The 19,506-nt window shown below is 47.0% G+C and overlaps 1 protein-coding gene across 1 annotated transcript in view; it reads right to left on the reverse strand.

Moving 5' to 3' along the window:
• DNAH9 (dynein axonemal heavy chain 9) overlaps positions 1–19,506 on the reverse strand; it is a 300,225-nt gene that overhangs the window by 24,666 nt on the left and 256,053 nt on the right. Inside the window, exons 60-63 of the mRNA XM_067716537.1 lie at positions 15,530–15,723; positions 13,232–13,380; positions 3,434–3,561; positions 665–892 (exon numbers count right to left, since the gene is read on the reverse strand). Coding sequence (XP_067572638.1) covers positions 665–892; positions 3,434–3,561; positions 13,232–13,380; positions 15,530–15,723 — 699 coding nt within the window. The remainder of the gene's footprint in view (positions 1–664; positions 893–3,433; positions 3,562–13,231; positions 13,381–15,529; positions 15,724–19,506) is intronic.

A 19,506-nucleotide genomic window follows, 5' to 3' on the forward strand; every position in this document is an offset into this window, starting at 1 on the left:
CACAGTGTTCTCCAAGTCGACTGTTGGATAGAAGCCCCTGGAGGGCTAGTTAGCGCGCAGAGGCCTGGGCCCCACCCCAGAGTGTGTGATTCACTTGGTCTAGGGTGGAGCCTGAGAATTTGCATTCCTGTCGAGTGCCCAGGTGATGCTGATGCTGCTGGTCTGGAGGCCACGCTTTATGAGTCTAACACGCGGTTACATTCCAGTCCAGATCCCCACCGTCTGCTGCCTGGGTTATCTGAACCCTTGATACTCAAGATGCATGCAGACGTCATCTGAACACGAGCGTCAGCCCCCTGCTTGGAGACGGTGTGTTTAGCTAGTAAGTGTGTGACCAGTGCGCCATATCAATTAGATTTACGGCACTCTGTCCTTCTCCATCTTGGAGTATTCAGTTAGCCTGTAGGTGTGCAGAAAGCTCTCCTACACCTCTTGCCAAAGAAACACCCTAAGCTTGGCTCCCCCAGGTGTATCTGGGAATTGAGGGCTGCACTCGGCGGGCACTGGCTGGAGGTCACTTGCAGGGGGGACACATTTCGCCCACGCCGGGCACTGCTCCAGTCGGTCCCCCACCCCACCCCAGCTGTGTACTACTCTCCCACTCGGGGAATCTGCTCTTTGTGAGGTGGGGCACTCTTCTCCCCTCCCTCCCAGGGCCCCCTACCTGAGTGAAGTTGTCCAGGGCCTTGTGCAGGTTGGCGTGCATGCCCGTGGGAGGCTCGTTGGTGATCTTAACGGAGTTCTCCAGGATGCCCTGGGGGATGATGTGGCCCTCAGTGGAGGGCGCGGGCTCCGCACTGATGAAGACCCTGAACTCCGGGTGGCTGTTCTCGCTGTGCTCCTCCAGCTTCTTCTCCAGGGTACTGAGCCACTTGGCCACCAGGTGGATGTTCTGGTGGGAAGGAAGGACCCCTTGATTACAGGCATCTGCTTAAACAATTATCAGGAAGGCGGCTTGAGGAGGCACCTGGCCTTACTTTCAAACAAATCACATCCCAGCATGAGTCTCGGGATTCCCAGTAACGGGGACCCCTTGTATCCTGCAATTCAACCCTTTCCCTCGGTGTCCTAAGTCTCTCTAGCACGAGGATCTCAAACGTGACCAGGCATCGGGGTCCCCTGGAGGGCTTGCTGAGACAAAGACTCTCGGGCCTCATCCCAGAGTGGCTGATGCAGGTGGTCCAGGGGAGGGTCTGAGGGCTCGCATTTCTACCAAGTTCTTGGGTGATGCCGCAGCTGCTGCTGGTCTGGGGGCCACACTTCAAGGGTCTAATGTGTGGTTACATTCCAAATCCGGATCCCCATATCTGACACCTGGATTTTTTTGAGGCTTTGATCAAAAGTGGGGCCCATGGATCAGCAATGTTGGCCTTACCTGGAAGCCAGTTAGAAATGCAGACTCAGACTTACTGAATTAGTGGATTTTAATAAGATCCTCCAGTGATTTGTATGCATGTTAAGACTTGAAAAGCACTGATTTAAACTCCTTCTACCTAGCTTTCCTTCCTCCCCTGCCCCTCTCGAAACCATTCTGCTAATTGTTGCCAAACTTATCTTCCTAAAACACACTGAGACACTGCTGCTCCCAGACAGGGAAAGCTCCTACTACAAGCCCAAGCTCCTCTGTCTGGTCTTTGAGCCCTCCTCCTCCCCCAACAAAATCCCTTTCTGTCTGTCTGTGTAAAACGACATTTATTTCTTAGCACTACCTTGCAGCATGCACTTTTCACTCTAGCAAGGGTAGTCACTTTGCTTCATTACAATCTGTTTCTTTATGATGGATAGATAAAAGCTCCTTGATACATATTTGAGGAAGCCTGCTTGCAGAGCCTTAAATACACAGATCGGCACAGGGCACAGTGCTTGGGCCACAGCAATCTGCTCTCTGAGTGCTACTTTCTCTTCCATGAAAAGAGAAATAACAATAATATTTTCCATACTTATTACCCAGGGTTGCTGGAAATAACCAAAGGTAATGGATTTGAAAGGGCTTTGTATACTGTGAAATGCTATGCAAGAGTTCGTAGCGATTGCTGAAATGAAACTCTGTGAAATGAAAGCATTCAGTTGTCATCACTCTATGGGAGCGGAGAGTCTGCTGGCTGCCTGGAGAGCCAGGGCTTGATGAGCCAGGCAGCACCCCCGGCCCGCAGTGAGAAGCTCTGCCACTGCTTCAGGAATCCCCACGTCTGAGTTTCATCCTGGAGGTCTCCCAGAAACCACATCAGGGCAGCCGGTAGGTACCAGGGGGAGGAAACGTTCTCTGCTCACTGTCTGGGGGGCTGGGTTCCTGAAGGTGCTAGTGCCCAGAAGGGGGTCTCTTTGGCAAATGAGCCTGAGACAGTCGGGGAGGTCACACCCTCCCAGCACCAAGCTGATCCAGTGGGAGGAAGCAGGAACCCCACTGTCATTCTCTTTTCTCCTTAGATTCCCACTGTTTCTGGAAAAGTGTCCCAGGGAATAGCAGATCCCTCTGCTGCTAGGCTCCAAATAAATAATGGGATAATTAAGGATGAAAACCCAACAACAAGAAGTGTACAGTGAGTCATCAGGAGACAGAGGAAGTTCTCAGTAATCAAAGCCAGATGGGAGGGGAGGGACTGGCTTTTCCATGTGTCCTTCCTTCACTGATTTCTTCATTGATTCTTTTACCCCATGGGCTTTGGTTGAGTGTTTACTGTGTTCACGGTAGTGTGCTGGGTGCCAAAGGTAAATAAGGAATGTCTCTTTCCCCAAGAAAATGCAGTGAAGGACACAGCCATAGCGTAACTGGTTTCCACGTAGCCATGGGTGCCCTCGCAGAGGTGGCTGCGGGAGAAGAGAGGAGTCAGCCACTCGCTCTGCGCCCAACAGCCCCAGGATCCATGCAAGCTGTGGAAACAGGAACAAGAGGACAGGCTGTGAATCGGGAGGGGTAGCCTTTACTTCTTGTACATGTTTAGTGAAACACGTACAAGAAGTGCTGTAGGTATTCCTACAACGGCAGGTGTTCCAGTTTCCCGACCCCAGCTGAACTCTCAGTGAAGAGGCTCAGTCCTGGTTATATGTGTGATGTTCTAGTCACGCATGTAATGAAGAGCCTGTAACACGTGACACGTGGAAAGGCAGAGCAGAGGAGAGCTCCATGGAACGCCTGGGAAGAGATCTGCAGCCTCCACTGGATTCAGCCTCGAGCTGAACGCCGGCCTCCTGAGCACGCAGCGCTGTGAGAACAGGCCTCCTTCGGGACGGGGGCGCCATTGAAACCAGAGGGAGTGGGGGGAGAGGGAGGGTATTGAGGGTGGGGTGAGGAGCAGAACACATGGGGCCGGACTGGAGGGAGAAGCCTGGGAAGTCAGGGACGAGGGCACAGAAGGAAAGGTGGCCCAGGGACTGCAGGGGTCGACCCAGGGATGGGGTCAAGAGTGACCCCAGCAGGGCAGAGGGGTCGTACCTGCAAAAGAACCCAGTGACCTTTCTTGGCAGCCAGGTCCAGCACAGCCTCAGCCACTACCTCCTGTCCTTGGCCCAAAGACACGTTGTGAAAGTTCCGGTTGTTGAAGGTATATCCGAGTTTTTTACCTAAAAGGGGCAGGGAGTGGTCATTATTGCCTCTAATGCCATTGAGTGTTCACGAGGAAACACGCACCTCCGCGTGGCTCCCCCATCGCAGGCTGCGGGAAGCCGTGCACCCCGACCTCACACACGGACCCCCTTCCTTCACGGGGCAGGGTTGCTGCATCTTTCAGCTTTTTTTTGCCAAAGAGAAGGAAGCACTTGTCTAGACAAAATGCTTCGCCCCTCCCTCCTCACTCAGTCCCTGCCAACTAAAAACTGGTGCTTGCCATCTGCCTGTACAAGGATTAAGTCACTCGCTACTGTAGCCGCTGACCTTCAGCACCCTATGAAAGGAGTTCAGGCTGGAGACCAGGAATGAGGCCCTCTGTGCTCTGGGAAGAACTGGCAGAACAGGTCTTCAGAGAGTTAGGTGTTCTCAGGAGAAGATGTTACGAGCCCAGCTCTTACGTGTCCTCATATCTAGAAAAGCACTCCAGTCCTTCACGGTGACGTCTGCTCTTCTGCAAACACGTGTGCCTGACTGCATGCCCCCCTCACCAAAACCACATGCGCACTGACCTCCGAGTTGCTGTCTCCCGGGCTACAGTCCTCATTTTGCCCCCAAGAAAACTTAACTCACAACTCTCACATCGTGCTTTTTTCCAGTTGACATCCCAAAGGGTGGGCACATGTGCCGCTGCCCTTCTGTGCAGACTCCACTTGAAGAGCAGGCATTGGACCACCATCCTAGAGAGTGAAAGGCTCGGAGAGTAGCAAGTGTGTGGGCGTGGCCAGGTCTAACATGCTTTGGCCCCTGAATGTATTAATAATAATATACATTTTACTGGGAGGCGAGGCCAAGAGGGGCAGGACTCGGGTAGTTCGGCTTCCTGTACTTTATGCCGTATGAACCTCCTCCCTGTTATTCCCACCACATAGAACCTTTACCCTCGTCATTTTGCACGAATGAGAGTGAAGAGAGGCAAGAGGCCAGCCAAGAAGGGGCTTGGCTGCGTAGGTGTGAATGCTTGTATCTCACTGTCGGGAACGGAGTAAGGGAACGGCCACGCAAACGCACATGTCCCAGCTGGGTCACTGGAGCAAGGCTGATGCTTAAGAGTTGCTCTGCGAGCCCAAGAAAGACTTCACACAAAGAAATAACCTTAATATAGGCAGCCAATTCTGCTTGGACACCAGCTATTCACCCAACCCAATAAAGTTTGGAGGGCTTCCCTGGTGGCGCAGTGGTTGAGAATCTGCCTGCCGATGCAGGGGACACAGGTTCGAGCCCTGGTCTGGGAAGATCCCACATGCCGCGGAGCAACTAGGCCCGTGAGCCACAGCTACTGAGCCTGCGCGTCTGGAGCTTGTGCACCGCAACAAGAGAGGCCACGACAGTGAGAGGCCCGCGCACCGCGATGAAGTGTGGCCCCTGCTCGTTGCAACTAGAGAAAGCCCTCACACAGAAACGAAGACCCAACACAGCCATAAATAAATAAAAAATAATAATAAAGTTTAGAGAAATTACATAATATTCTTTAGACAAAAGGATCAAAAAATGTGTAATACCATGAAGGAATCGTCGAGCAATTTTTCTAAGAAGGTGAGATGCACAAGAGAAAAGAGGAGAAATTTAAAAGAGAAAAAGAATAAAAGTCTGTACTTAACAAATTTAGTTTCAGGGGAACTAAAATTGAAGTTGCAGTTTGATACTTGTGCAAGAAAATTTAAAGAACACTGTCAATATTGGATGTGTCTTTAAAGCACTAAAACAAAACTATAGTGTGTTCTTTAACTGTACAAGACCAAACAAGATGATGACTTTTTGTAGTGAGGAATAGTTATTACAGATTCAACTGAGATGAACCCAAGAAATACCCTTATTAAACTCTATAAATCCTAGCTGGCAATAGATTTGATGTCAGCTTTAGAGCCAAGAATATGAACAACTTATTCCAGAGAAAAAGAACAGGATAAAGATGCTGGGATTATTAGATAGCCTCGGTGACATTTCTGCTCACAAAGACCCTACTTCTCTTCTTTGTTCACAAAGGGTACAGGAAAAGAGGGCTTAACGAAAGATTAGTTCGAATTCCATGTGCTGCGGCTTCCATGCCCCCACCCCCCTGCCTTCAGCTCCTCTGTCCCTTTCAGATCTTCCTTCCAGCACCCCTATGGTGGTGTCACCAGGAGCCGGGCCGCACTGTGAACCTCCCTGAGCATCCTGGTGGCCGTCCCTCCACGAGCTCCAGTCTGAGGACGCTACAGCGTCCGTAGCCCTCCGCCTAGCTCCACATACCCCTGGGGCTGGGAGGAAGGGGAACATCCTTCTAGCCTTGTCTTGTTACTTGCAGGCTATTTCTTCTCCACTCTTGTATGAAAAACCTTTCATGTGCTCTCTTCTTTTTTTTTTAATTTAATTTATATTTATTTATTTTAACATCTTTATTGGAGTATAATTGCTTTACAATGGTGTGTTAGTTTCTGCTTTTTAACAAAGTGAATCAGTTACACATATACATATGTTCCCATATCTCTTTCCTCTTGTGTTCCCCTCCCTCCCACCCTCCCTATCCCACCCCTCTAGGTGGTCACAAAGCACTGAGCTGATCTCCCTGTGCTATGCGGCTACTTCCCACTAGCTATCTGTTTGGGGGTTTTTTTGCGGTACACGGGCCTCTCACCGTTGTGGCCTCTCCTGTTGCAGAGCACAGGCTCCGGACGCGCAGCCTCAGCGGCCATGGCTCATGGGCCCAGCTGCTCCGCAGCACGTGGGATCTTCCTGGACCGGGGCACGAACCCGCGTCCCCTGCATCAGCAGGCGGACTCTCAACCACTGTGCCACCAGGGAAGCCCTAGCTATCTGTTTTACATCTGGTAGTGTATATATGTCCATGCCACTCTCTCACTTTGTCACAGCTTACCCTTCCCCCTCCCCATATCCTCAAGTCCATTCTCTAGTAGGTCTGTGTCTTTATTCCCGTCTTGCCCCTAGGTTCTTCATGACCTTTTTTTTTCTTAGATTCCATATATATGTGTTAGCATATGGTGAGATATCATCTCACACCGGTCAGAATGGCCATCATCAAAAAATCTACAAACAATAAATGCTGGAGAGGGTGTGGAGAAGATGGAACCCTCTAGTACTGTTGGGGGGAATGTAAATTGATACAGCCACTATGGAGAACAGTATGGAGGTTCCTTAAAAAACTAAAAATAGAACTACCATATGACCCAGCAATCCCACTACTGGGCATATACCCTGAGAAAACCATAATTCAAAAAGAGTCATGTACTAAAATGTTCATTGTAGCTCTTATTTACAATAGCCAGGACATAGAAGCAACCTAAGTGTCCATCGACAGATGAATGGATAAAGAAGATGTGGCACATATATACAATGGAATATTACTCAGCCATAAAAAGAAACGAAATTGAGTTATTTGTAGTGAGGTGGATGGAGCCAGAGTCTGTCATACGGAGTGAAGTAAGTCAGAAAGAGAAAAACAAATACTGTATGCTAACACATGTGCTCTCTTCTAAAGCACATGCTATTGGCTACATTGCCTACTAACTTTTATGTTTTCTGCCTTCTATCAACTTCCTAGCAAGAGTCACTTTTATTAGGGGTTTTGGAACTTGGTTTAAAATATTCCATATTTTCTGTCTCATCTTTATCTTGGTGAGCTTTAATGCCACTATGGATGACTCAGCCAACACCCAGCCTCATGCTTCCTCATCTTCAAAGAATTTCTTTCCATTTCTGTTTCCCATTCCCAGTGGCTGCAGCAAGGCCTTGTCCCTGCAAACTCTCCCACGTCTGACACATCATTCTTTCATTTTTACTCACAACTCTAACTTCCTACCGTCCAGATTGCTCACTCTCTTACTCCTCCTTGCATATTATTCTATAACAGCAAAATGTCCAGTCCATTGGCTCCTCTGTTTTTTCTAACCTTCATCTTTACCTCCCTCTTATTTTAAGATGGACCCAATAACCCTTCATTTGAGCCGTGATCTTATAAAATTCTTCACTCCATTGCCCATCCTACGTCTGCATCCCCCAACTTCTGTAAAACCACAAACCTGGACAAGTCTATGCATTAATACAAGAGAAAAAATAACACACTGAGTGAGCTGGTGCCACCACAAGCTGATGATTCTCAGTCTTGTGAGACCGTCTGGTAATCTTTCATGTCCAGAAGTTGGCTATGTTGTCCACTCCCCTCTTCCCTTAAACTTCCTAATGGCTGCCCCGCTTCTTATGCTCAGCACTTTGCTTCACTCTTTACTGCTCCCTCTGCCCGACAAAACATCTGCCATCTGGTAGAACACCTTCCATTTACTGCCATTGTAACTGCCTCTGCCCACATCCCTGTTCCATCCCCATCCCTGCACAGCCCCCTCTCAGTGGAAGAGGTGTCCCCCGTCCCCAGCACATGAACAGATGGGTGAGTGTCCCTCCACACAGAAACTACACTCTGCCAGTCTTGAAGCTGCTCTGTAAAGACTGTACTTGCTCCATCCTAGCCAACTTCAACTGACGCTTAAGAAAAAGAGAATGGAGTCAGGAACAATGAAAAAGAGGCTCTAAGCAAAGTGTTGATAATCTAGCTGCAAAGACACCGAATTGAAAACTGTTTCCTTGAACACACCTGGTAGCAGGCTGACAAAAATCTAAAGGAACTCCTCCTCTGACCAGCACATTGGAAAGAGGAAGAGGAGGCAGTGGAAGGCCCAAGTGGTAGATAAACGGAAACATTTTGTCAATGCCAGGAATTGGACAAAGGAGGATGGAGACCAAGCAAGATCATGCAAGAGTCAAGTCAAAGAAGGACCAGAGAAGGTGCCTTGTAAGGGTAGAAAGGGGAGGTCCTCTGTTGGGAGGGCAGAGGACGATACTGTGCTTTGAAAGGATGTGACAAAAGGATGTAAAGGAAGGAGCAAACCGAGCTGCCTCAAAAAATAGATGCGTCATCATCGTCATTTTAATGCTGTACAATGCTACTGTACTTTTAATGTTTCAAAGCCTTTTCACATCTGAGATTTCATTCTTATCTTCACAGTAACCCTGGGAGGAAGGTATTAGGGGGTGATTGGAAACGATGGGTGATTGCTTTTAGATGAAGCAAAAGCAAAAATAATCGTGCAAATAAGGAAGTGTGGCTCATTCAGGAAGAAGGTGATGAGAAGAGAGAGAAGGTAAAGGATTAATCTGCGAAGGCAAGAAGGAATGCTGTGCGGGTGGGTGGAAGTGGGTTAAAACATAGGCCAAGGAAAGTGGATGGAATTCTGTCCTCCTCCTCCTTCAAAATTGTTGAAGGAAAATCTTGGAGGAGACTAAGAGGCACAAAACTGCCAGAAAAGCTTAGATTCTTAAAAAAAAAAAATTTAATTAAAAAAATTTTATTTTATATTGGAGTATAGTTGATTTACAATGTTGTGTTAGTTTCAGGTGTACAGCAAAGTGATTCAGTTATACATATACATATACCTATTCTTTTTCAGATTCTTAGAAAAGCACAGATTCTTAACCAAGTGTCAATGGATGAGCTTCAGAAGCTTAGAGAACTCCCAAAATCATATATAGAATTTTGTTTGTCTGTGGGTTCATGCATTTCAGGAGAAGGGCTGGAGTGAGGATGGGGGAACAAAATCTTTCATCTGCCAAGCTTTGTCTGCGTCTACATGGAGTAAAACAGTGTCTGATGGAGTCTGATGCACAGACTCTGCCCAAGCACAGAGACAGTAAGTTTCCTGAATAAGCGGGGGCCTAGGGGACATAGGGGAAAGTGAGTCAGTTATGTGGATTCCAAACCTGAGAATAGGAGTCCATCAGGCAGAATGATTAGATCCAAGATGTGGAGCACATGATGTCACCAGAGTATATGTTCTAAATGGGTGCACGAGAAAACGAATCAAACCATCCAGAACGCAGAGGGGGAGGAAGAGAGAGAGAAAGAGGCACAGGTGCCCAGGTAACCTCTAGCTGATGAACAGCAATATTGCCTCTGGTCGGGAAATATGCGTTAAGATGAAGCCAAGGGCAGGGCTGAGGTGATTTATTCAGAGACAAATAACCAATACGGTTCAGGGACAGGTCAGCTTGCCTGAAATGACAGAAAGCTTCAAACTACATGATGGAATAATAGTTGGGGGTCAATTGGCAAAGAATAGTAGGAAATTGCTCATAAACAGGGTATATGAAAGCTTCCGAAAAGGAAAATACTGAATAAAAATGAGGAGACTAGATTTGTCATTATGAAAGGAATAAAACCTCCATGGGACAGAAGGAATACAGAATCTACGAAAAAGTGAAAGTCAGGAATAACATAGCAATAACAACAGTTCTTATGCTCATTTATTCATTCGTTTGTTAATTCATTCAACCGATATTTACTGAGTACCTCTCTGTGCTAGTTACGCTTTTAGGCACTGGTGAGAAAATGATGAGCAAGATGACACAGTCCTTGACCTCCAGGGTCTTAGCGACATGCAGGCAGGCAAACGTAAGTTAAAATTGTAAAAGAAGGGTCTAATTAGAATTGTATTAAATGCTCTGAAGCAAATAATATGTATAAGGGGAAAACAAATGGTCTTGTGCAGAGGTCAGGAGAAGCTGATCCCTGCAGGATTGGCAGGCATTGGACTGAAGAGCTGGGGAGAAGTATTTCAGGTAAAAGGAATTGCTTGAGAAAACGCCCTGGGCCAGGAGGGCTCATGATGGAACACCTAAAAGAGACATGTGGCCAGAGAAGTGTGAGTTTGAGGGAATGTAAGATCCAAGGCTGGACAGAAAGGCCAGGCCATGCAGGTCACAGAGACCATGTTTATAGCACTGGACATTACCTTGAGAACTGTGGGGAACCACTAGAGCGATTTAAATGGGAGAATGATAACAATCAGACCTGAGATTCAGCTAGATGAGTCTGGCTGTAAGAGCAGCAAAAATTGCAGGTGGGGGAGGAGAACCGGGATAAGTTAGGAGGCTATTGTGATAGTCCAGTGAGAGATGTGGTGACTCAGAGGAGGGAGACACAATGAAACAACTAGACTCATTTGAAACACATTTAGAAGGTAGAAGCAGTAGGACTAGATGTGGTAGGTAGTGGAGGAGGGGTCTAGGGTGACTGATTCCCAGGTTTCTGGCATGAGCAACTTGCTGAATGGTGGTGATATTTACCAAAAATGACAGAATAAAATTTCCAGAGATAAAGAGAGGTGTGACTCTCCCACTTGAAAAGGCAGGCTGAGTGCTGAGCAGGTGAATGAAAAACACCCGTACCTAACTCAGCTCATGAAATGTCAGAACACAAGGTAGAAAGATGATCCTAAAGTTTCCAGGGAATAAAAATAGGTCACCAACAAAGAAACAAGGGAAGAATAGCACCCTACTAGCATATGGCCTCCTATGAATAAAACTGAATTCTAGGAGACAACTGAGCAGTGTGGACACATTCTGAGTAAAAATCATTTTGGACCTAGCAGACCTATTTAAAGAGTATGTGGGCAAAACTCGTCCTTTTAGACACCCAAAGATTCAGAAATTTTACTTCCCGTGATTTTTTCCTGATGACTTATGCTACCAAATCTAGGATGAAGCCAATTGGTTGGCAGTAATGGGAGCTAAATTCTTATTTTTCATACCAGGGAATAAATAGATACTGAAACTTGATAAATTCAGAAATAGTGATATAAATTATTAGTAGGAAATACAGAAACAATTGTCAGAAGGAATAAATTCAGAAATAGGCAAAACCCCAGTGTCTGGGAAGGGGGACTGGGTGTGGGAAGGGCTGGGGCTGAGAACTATTGCTTTTCATTTTAAACTCTTTATTATAGGTATTTTAAAAATATGTTACTTGAACTTTTTAGGAGATTACAAAAATATACATTAAATTAGTGAATAAGATAATTCTCTTCCTTATACAGAACTCATCTATTCTTTAGAGCCAAACAGCAGGCTCTAAATCTACACCAGGTGTAGATTCCTTTCATGGAGGTGTATTACCTGGTCTGGATTCTCATCCATAAAGACCTGGCTCTGTAAAAACCTGCTGAGTCCTTATTTAACTTTGCAACATGTGTAGTTTTGCTAGCTTCTTTTTCCCCCTTTGGCCGTGCCACGAGGCTTGAAGGATCTTAGTTCCCTGACCAGGGATTGAACCAGGGGCCACAGCAGTGAAAGTGTGGAGTCCTAACCACGGGACCGCCAGGGAACTCCCTAGTTTTGCTAGTTTTATAGTTTTGATTAGTCATCCATTTGCTCATCCCTTTATTTAACATATATTTTTAAAATGTATTTATTTTCTTTTATTTATTTTTGCCTGCGTTGGGTCTTCGTTGCTGTGCGTGGGCTTTCTCTAGTTGCACGAGCTGGGGCTACTCTTCATTGCGGTGTGTGGGTTTCTCATTGCGGTGGCTTCTCTTGTTGTGGAGCATGGGCTCTAGGTGTGCAGGCTTCAGTAGTTGTGGCACGTGGGCTCAGTAGTTGTGGCTTGTGAGATCTAGAGTGCAATCTCAGTAGTTGTGGTACACGGGCTTAGTTGCTCCGTGGCATGTGGGATCTTCCCGGACCAGGGATGGAACCCGTGTCCCCTGCACTGGCAGGCGGATTCTTAACCACTGCGCCACCACGGAAGTCCTATTTAATGTATTTATTTACTGAGTGCCTAGCACGTGAAAATACAGAGATAGGAACTTGAATACTACCTTGAAAAGGACATCTATTCCCAGAGCTCTCACTCTCACATGAAGATACCGTAGTAGTCACTAGACAATTACAATGTGATATATAGACAGAAGGGTGCTCTAAGAGCACATAGGGAGGGGTACCCAGCACCTTGGAAATCAAGTAGGGCTTACTGGAGGTGGTGACATTGAAACTGGTATCTGAAGGATGAGTAGAAGGTAGCCTGGTGAAGGGGATGCCTGAGGGGGGACAGAATGTTTGGGAGAATGGAATGGCTTCCATGAAGAGTGAAAAAGAGGGGAGTAGGGAAATGTAGGCAGAATAAGGAGTGCCCAAAGATGCCCATGTTCTAAATCCCGGAATCTGTGAATATATGTGACTTTACAGGCAAAAGAGACTCTGCAGATGTGGTTAAAGACCTCCAGATGGGGAGATTATCCTGGGTTATCTGAGTGGGCCTGATATAGTCATAGGGGTCCTTATGAGGGAAAGGGGGAGACAGTAAGTCCCATGTATGATTTCTGACCTCCAGAACTGTAAAATAATAGTGTTATTTTAAGCCTCTAAGTTTGTGATAATTTGTTACAGCAGCAACAGGAAACTAATAATGGAAAATAGGCTGGAGAGACAGGGAGGGACTGGAGGACGAAGCCCCCTGTAAGCCATGTTAAGGTGTTTGGACTTCATCGTGAGGGCACTAGGAGCCTGTAAAAGGACTGTACTTGTTTTTCAGAATAACTGCTCCAGCCACAGGAAGGGGAATGGGTGGGTGGGTGGTGGGACAACGTCTCCTCATGAACCTGCTACCTTACATCCCAGAGCAGTCCTCCCTCTGTTCATGACCCCCTGGGGTTGGTTCAGCAATTACCCTGATTTCTGCATGGTTAGCAAATATCAAGCATTGCAAAGTGAACCTTGAATCAGGAAAAGAGAAGCTGACAGACGCAGAGTGACAGTGCATGGGGCTGGTGCAGCCTTGGCTCCATAATGAGGTCTTCTTACCTTGATTTTCCACATCCTTCAGTGGGTCCACCCCTGGAGACAGGATAAAAAACATGGGAGTGGCTGGTCCCAATTCTTCAAAAGAGGCTGCAAAGTCCAGTGCTCTTCCCACCACATATTTGCTTCCTAACTTCTCCTCAATAAAATCTCTGCCAGGAATAAAAGAAGGTCCATGTGTGTATGGCAGTCACAGAATAATCACATATGAGCAACAGAGGTCTATAGACATGGAAGGATGTGCTCAAGATCACGGCTTGGCAGTTACGGAGCTAGGACCAACGCCAAGCACTACTTACTGATTAAGTCGACACTTACAACCTTTGCTGCTGGTTGTGCACCTGCTCACCTAGATCAGGGCTCCTTCTGGATCCCCATCCAGCCAGGCCACCACTGACTCCTCTGTGGAGCTGGGATGTCCTGTTACATCACCACCACCCATCAGAAGCCTGCCAGGAGCAACGCCTTCCAGAAGCTTGCAGGCAGCTAAGCCCTCCATACATGGTATCCCTGGGATCCTCCATCCCTATCCATGATTGAAGGCCCTCCAGGCTTCTAGTCCCTCACGTTCTATCATTCTCTGTGTTTCCTTTCACCTTACTCCACTTACCAATGTTCCTCTTCCTATGTCCCATTTCAGGCTAAACAAAACCTTGCAGTTGTAACCACTTTCTGACAATCCAGCCTAACTCTTGGCCTTAAAAGCTCCCGCAAGGACACTATTTTCCCTGTACCCTTCTCAGTTGGGCTCATTCTCAGTACTGGGAGCTGGGATCACGGTCCTGCTCACGGATGACCATTACTTCTAAACCCTTTCTTTCCCACTCGTGTGGCTCCACTGAGGCTCGCTTGCCCTGACTGTACCACCACGACCCCTGCACATCCCTGTCGTCCACTGCTCCTTTGGTCCCTTTACTCATTCACTCATCACTTGGACTTTGGCTCATGGACTGTCTCTCCACCAGCCTGAGTGACGTTAGCATCCATGTGGACAATCCTCCAGATTCCTAACAATCTTCCATTCTTCCCCATGTCAGCCACCTGATTCCAAGGCCACACCCTCATCCTTGTGGTTTACTTGGGAACTTTTTCTATGTCTGAAACCATAAATGGAAACATCTCATTCTCTGACCAAAGCTTTCCATCCTTATAGTTCTTTTAGTAATTTATCCTTGGTGAACTTATTCTTTACCTGTATTGGTGCCACAAATGCAGGATTTTCAGTACCTTGGCCTCCCTGGTGTTTTTTTTTTCTTTCTTTCTTCTTTTATCATCCCCTTATTCTTGTCACTACAAGTCTTGTTCAATTCAGTGTAGGCTCCATGGCCTGTAACTTCCTCTTTTCTTTTTTTTTTTAAACAACTTTCTTGAGGTACAATCAACATACCATAAAATTCACCAATTTTTAGTATACTATTCAATAATGTTTAATAAATTCACGGAATTGTAATCTTCATCATAATCCAGTTTTAGAACATTTTAAGCCTGCAATAAGATTCTCCTGCCTATTTAGAGAATTCCTATTCCTACCCTCCAGCCCCAGGCAGCTGCGAATTCGCCGTCTCTGTAGGCTGCATGGCCTGTGACTTCTAATCATTCTCCTGCCAGTACCACACACCTCCCTTCCCTAACCCTTATTCCACCAGGGATCCATGCTCTGAATCTACCCTAGGGCTGTTGGATGCAGCTGTAGAAAATCATCCAGTGGTGAAGGCTGGCACCCCTACAAATGCAGGATCTCACTAGGTGGGCCCTCAATGCCGCTTGGAATTCTTTGAGTTTCCCTGGTCAGCAGTCTCCCATTTTTTTCACAGATCCTATTTCAGATCTTTTGCACACTCCTCAAATCTCCAACCCTGCCACCTCCCCTTTCACACAAACGCAGCGAGATCTTGCTTCCTGCTCCTCAGAGGGAGTGGAAGTCGTGAGACAAAACCTTGCTCAATTTTCTGCCATGCTTTTACCACCTCTGCTGCAGTCACACCCACCTCTCTCTGTCTTTCGTAATGAAAGGGGTGCTCTTCCCGCCAAGGGTGATCTTTCCATCTGTCCTCTGGATCTCACATCTCCTGCCACATTACATGTGATCTGCCTCCTTCCCAGTGCTGATACTGATGAGCACCTCTTCCCAAAGGGTCCACTTAGATATTAAGACAATACATGGCAAACACAGAGCAACGGGCCTCATGGGATTTTGGTTGTTGGTACAAAGGCTCCCATCAAGATAAACTTGTGGCCTTTGTGCTCAGCCCTGCCGGTCTGGCCACACCCATCCTGGCTTCACCACCACCCTGTCCCTACCTCATGGCATAGGTCATCCGGTCAGGCCGCATGGCTCTCATCATGCAGAGGCGCTGCAGGCCTGTCTTGTTCTTCCACTCCTGGGGGAACTTCTCCTTCTCGGGACATTCTGATTCGACAAACTTTTTCCAGCCCTTGGCGGATCCCTCAATGTCCCGATCCAGATTATAGAATTCTTCCATTGATGAAAGTGCCTGAAAAATGTCAGGGAATCTTGCTCTGAAATGCAGTTTCTCCAGAAAGCTGTCATCTGTGTTGTGTTGGGGGTTGGCGGGGGGCAAGGCAGTATTATAGACATAATTCTGTCTCGTTTATACTCTTTTCTGGAGTCTTGAATCTTCCCGCCCAGTAAACTCAAGGTAGAGGAAGGATTTTGATCAGCTTACCGTCAGCAAACTGTCCCAATAATATGCAAGGTTGGGAAATGCTCAGCTGTGGAGACCAAGCAGCACCTCCCTCGAGGATACTGCTGGGAAGAGGGACAAGAAGGGATGCTGGGATTTTTCTGGTCCTGGAGCCCAGACGCTTGAAGTCAGTGACTCTTCTCTTTCATTCCCATACTCACTCTGCCAGCAACGCCTGTCAATTCCTCTCACAAAATGTCTCTAGAATCACTGACTTTGTGTTAATGCCAACTTTAACATTTCTCTGTGTCACCTGCTTCCCTAAGCATTAAATCCCAAGGCATAACATGTGAATCAAATCTCTTCATTTAGGGCTTCCCCCCAATCCATCCAGCTAACCAAGTGGCCCATTTCCTCCCTCCTCTGTCCACACACATCTGCCCTCAGCCCTGGAAATGTGCCAGACGATCTCCCAACTTGGTGCCTTGTTCACACTAGTTTCATCACAGGAGTGGTCCTGTTCTCTTCTCTACCAAATTCCACTCCTTTCCTTTCTTGCACTGGTCACGATTGTTTGTCAAGGTTCTACAAGTTGTTAAAGTCCAGTCCAAAATCAGTCACGTCCACCTCTCTAACCTGGAACGCACAGCCCTCCTACCCTTCTTTTATGGACCACTTGGAACTACTCACAGGGTTGGTAATTTCCAAAATTTACAAACAGCTCATGCAACTCAATAACAAAAAAACAAACAACCCAATCCAAAAATGGGCAGAAGACCTAAATAGACATTTCTCCAAAGAAGATATACAGACTGCCAACAAACACATGAAAGAATGCTCAACATCATTAATCATTAGAGAAATGCAAATCAAAACTACAATGAGATATCATCTCACACCAGTCAGAATGGCCATCATCAAAAAATCTAGAAACGATAAATGCTGGAGAGGGTGTGGAGAAAAGGGAACACTCTTGCACTGCTGGTGGGAATGTGAATTGGTACAGCCACTATGGAGAACAGTATGGAGGTTCCTTAAAAAACTACAAATAGAACTACCATATGATCCAGCAATCCCACTACTGGGCATATACCCTGAGAAAACCATAATTCAAAAAGAGTCATGTACCAAAATGTTCATTGCAGCTCTATTTACAATAGCCCGGAGATGGAAACAACTTAAGTGCCCATCTTTGGATGAATGGATAAAGAAGATGTGGCACATATATACAATGGAATATTACTCAGCCATAAAAAGAAACGAAACTGAGCTATTTGTAATGAGGTGGATAGACCTAGAGTCTGTCATACAGAGTGAAGTAAGTCAGAAAGAGAAAGACAAATACCGTATGCTAACACATATATATGGAATTTAAGGAAAAAATATGTCATGAAGAACCTAGGGGTAAGACAGGAATAAAGACACAGACCTACTAGAGAACAAACTTGAGGATACGGGGAGGGGGAAGGGTGAGCTGTGACAAAGCGAGAGAGAGGCATGGACATAGATACACTACCAAACATAAAATAGATAGCTAGCGGGGAGCAGCCGCATAGCACAGGGAGATCAGCTCGGTGCTTTGTGATTGCTTGGAGGGGTGGGATAGGGAGGGTGGGAGGGAGGGAGACACAAGAGGGAAGAGATATGGGAACATACGTATATGTATAACTGATTCACTTTGTTATAAAGCAGAAACTAACACACCATTGTAAAGCAATTATACCCCAATAAAGATGTTAAAAAAAAAAAAAAAAGGATGTGTGACTGCTGATCACTTTAAAGCCATACCCCTCCCTCTTCCTCTTCTGCTCCACTCCAGGACAAGCTGACAGGTAAGCCTGGGTGCTCCCTCCTTTGGTGCCGAAGGGAAGTTGTATCGTGCAAGCCCCGCCCCACTCCCCAACGACCAGAACACCCGCAAGGCACCTCTTTTCCGGGCTCTCTCAAGCCGATTTCAGACTGCTTGGGAGCTCCCCTGCTCTGCCCAGAAAGTCTCATTATGTGAATAATAAACTCTTTCGTGCCTTCTAGTTATGCGCAAGGCGTCATCAGTCTGGACATGGGAACCGCATTTTGGGTGGGGTCCATCCTGTTTCTTCAGAGTGCCCACGTAAACGTTACTCAGGCGGTCGCTTACCTGCAGCCTTTCTGTGGTCACTCAACTCCACTTGTGTGTTGATCTCTCTAATGAGATTAAAAGCTAGACTGTCTCCAAAGCACCTACTGCAGTGCCATCAATTTTAAGGAATCCTCCATTCTTGTTATGTGAAATCATTCATTCATTTAATATTTATTGGACGCCTGCTACATGCCAGGTACTTGGGAATACAAATGTGAACCAAACAAATACACTTGTCTTTGGGGAGCTTACAATCCTAAGAGAAAGAGATGAGGGAGGCCTTAGTAGGGATGCAGAATTCTGCTGGGCAGAGAGAGAGGTAGAGGGAAGGGCAGGGCATTTCATGGGGAAGGGTCCACAGAGTCCAAGTCTGGAGTGGGGAGGGTGTGGGGCATGGTAGAAGGCAGTGTGACTGTGGAGGACGGGTCTACAGGTGACAACTGGGAGGTCAGGCTGGAGAAGGACACGTGCACTTGACCTGGGCTCGCCCAGCCTCTTCTCCCGTGTGGAGGAACACATGTCCAGTCCTTAAGTGCCCTTTCACGTGGGCTCTGTGGCTTCCTAATTTCACCCTTAGCATGCAGAGCAGGGAACACACCAGTCATTGTGCTGAGAAGTGGCGTGGAGTGGCACGGGGGATGGCGGAGGAGGCACCAGGAGACGAGAGCTCTGCTCTCGACGTCACCTCTTATGAGCCTCTTATGACTCGGAGCCTGTTTTTAAACCTTTGTGGGCTTTGACTTTTTCATTTGGAAAATGAGGCCAAGTAACCGTTGTCTGCATAGCTCATACTCTAATGTAGATACAAGTGCTTTGAAGACTATAAAGCGCCTCTGTGCTTTTCTGGGCTCCTACAGTTACTGAATTGCAATTGCTGGTTTCCTTGTCTGGGACTCCCACAAGATTGTGGGTTCCCTGCGGGCAAGAGCTTTCTGAGCTGTCTCTGTACGCCTCAGGCCTAGCAGGCTGCCTGGCGCTTAGGAAGCGCTCCATTAATAAAGTTTGACATCTGGGCGGCCAGTGGGAGGGCCCTTGACAGGCTGAGAAAAGCTGCAGCTGCGGTAATTATTTCCCTCTGTGCCGAGGACCAAACTTTCCTCTTCTTTCAGGCTGCCACTTCACCCCTCTTCCCAGCTTGCATCACCATTAACCCTCCTGCAGTCCCATTACCCACCCCTGGTGTCACCACAAAACTGAGGAAATTACACGGTGATCAGGGCTCCCAGCTACCGTGGCTGGGTCTGAAACACGCTTTCTTGAAGCTCTGGGTTGAACACAGTTGCAATGTTTAATCTTCCAAATGAGGAAAACGGATTTCTAACGTTCTGATAAGCTAAATGGAAATGACTAATTAACCTAATTACATTGGACTGGGTAGCAAAGTACAACTGTGCTAAATTGGCATTCAGAGAGGTAGCCAGGGGCCTTTTCAAAGGCTAACAATGCCCGGTACCACAGATGAGATTCTTTAATGAAGAAGAGAACATGCTGACTGACCAAAAGTGATCAGCAAG

The sequence above is a fragment of the Pseudorca crassidens genome, chromosome 19 (genome assembly GCF_039906515.1).
Source record: "Pseudorca crassidens isolate mPseCra1 chromosome 19, mPseCra1.hap1, whole genome shotgun sequence".
NCBI lineage: Eukaryota > Metazoa > Chordata > Mammalia > Artiodactyla > Delphinidae > Pseudorca > Pseudorca crassidens.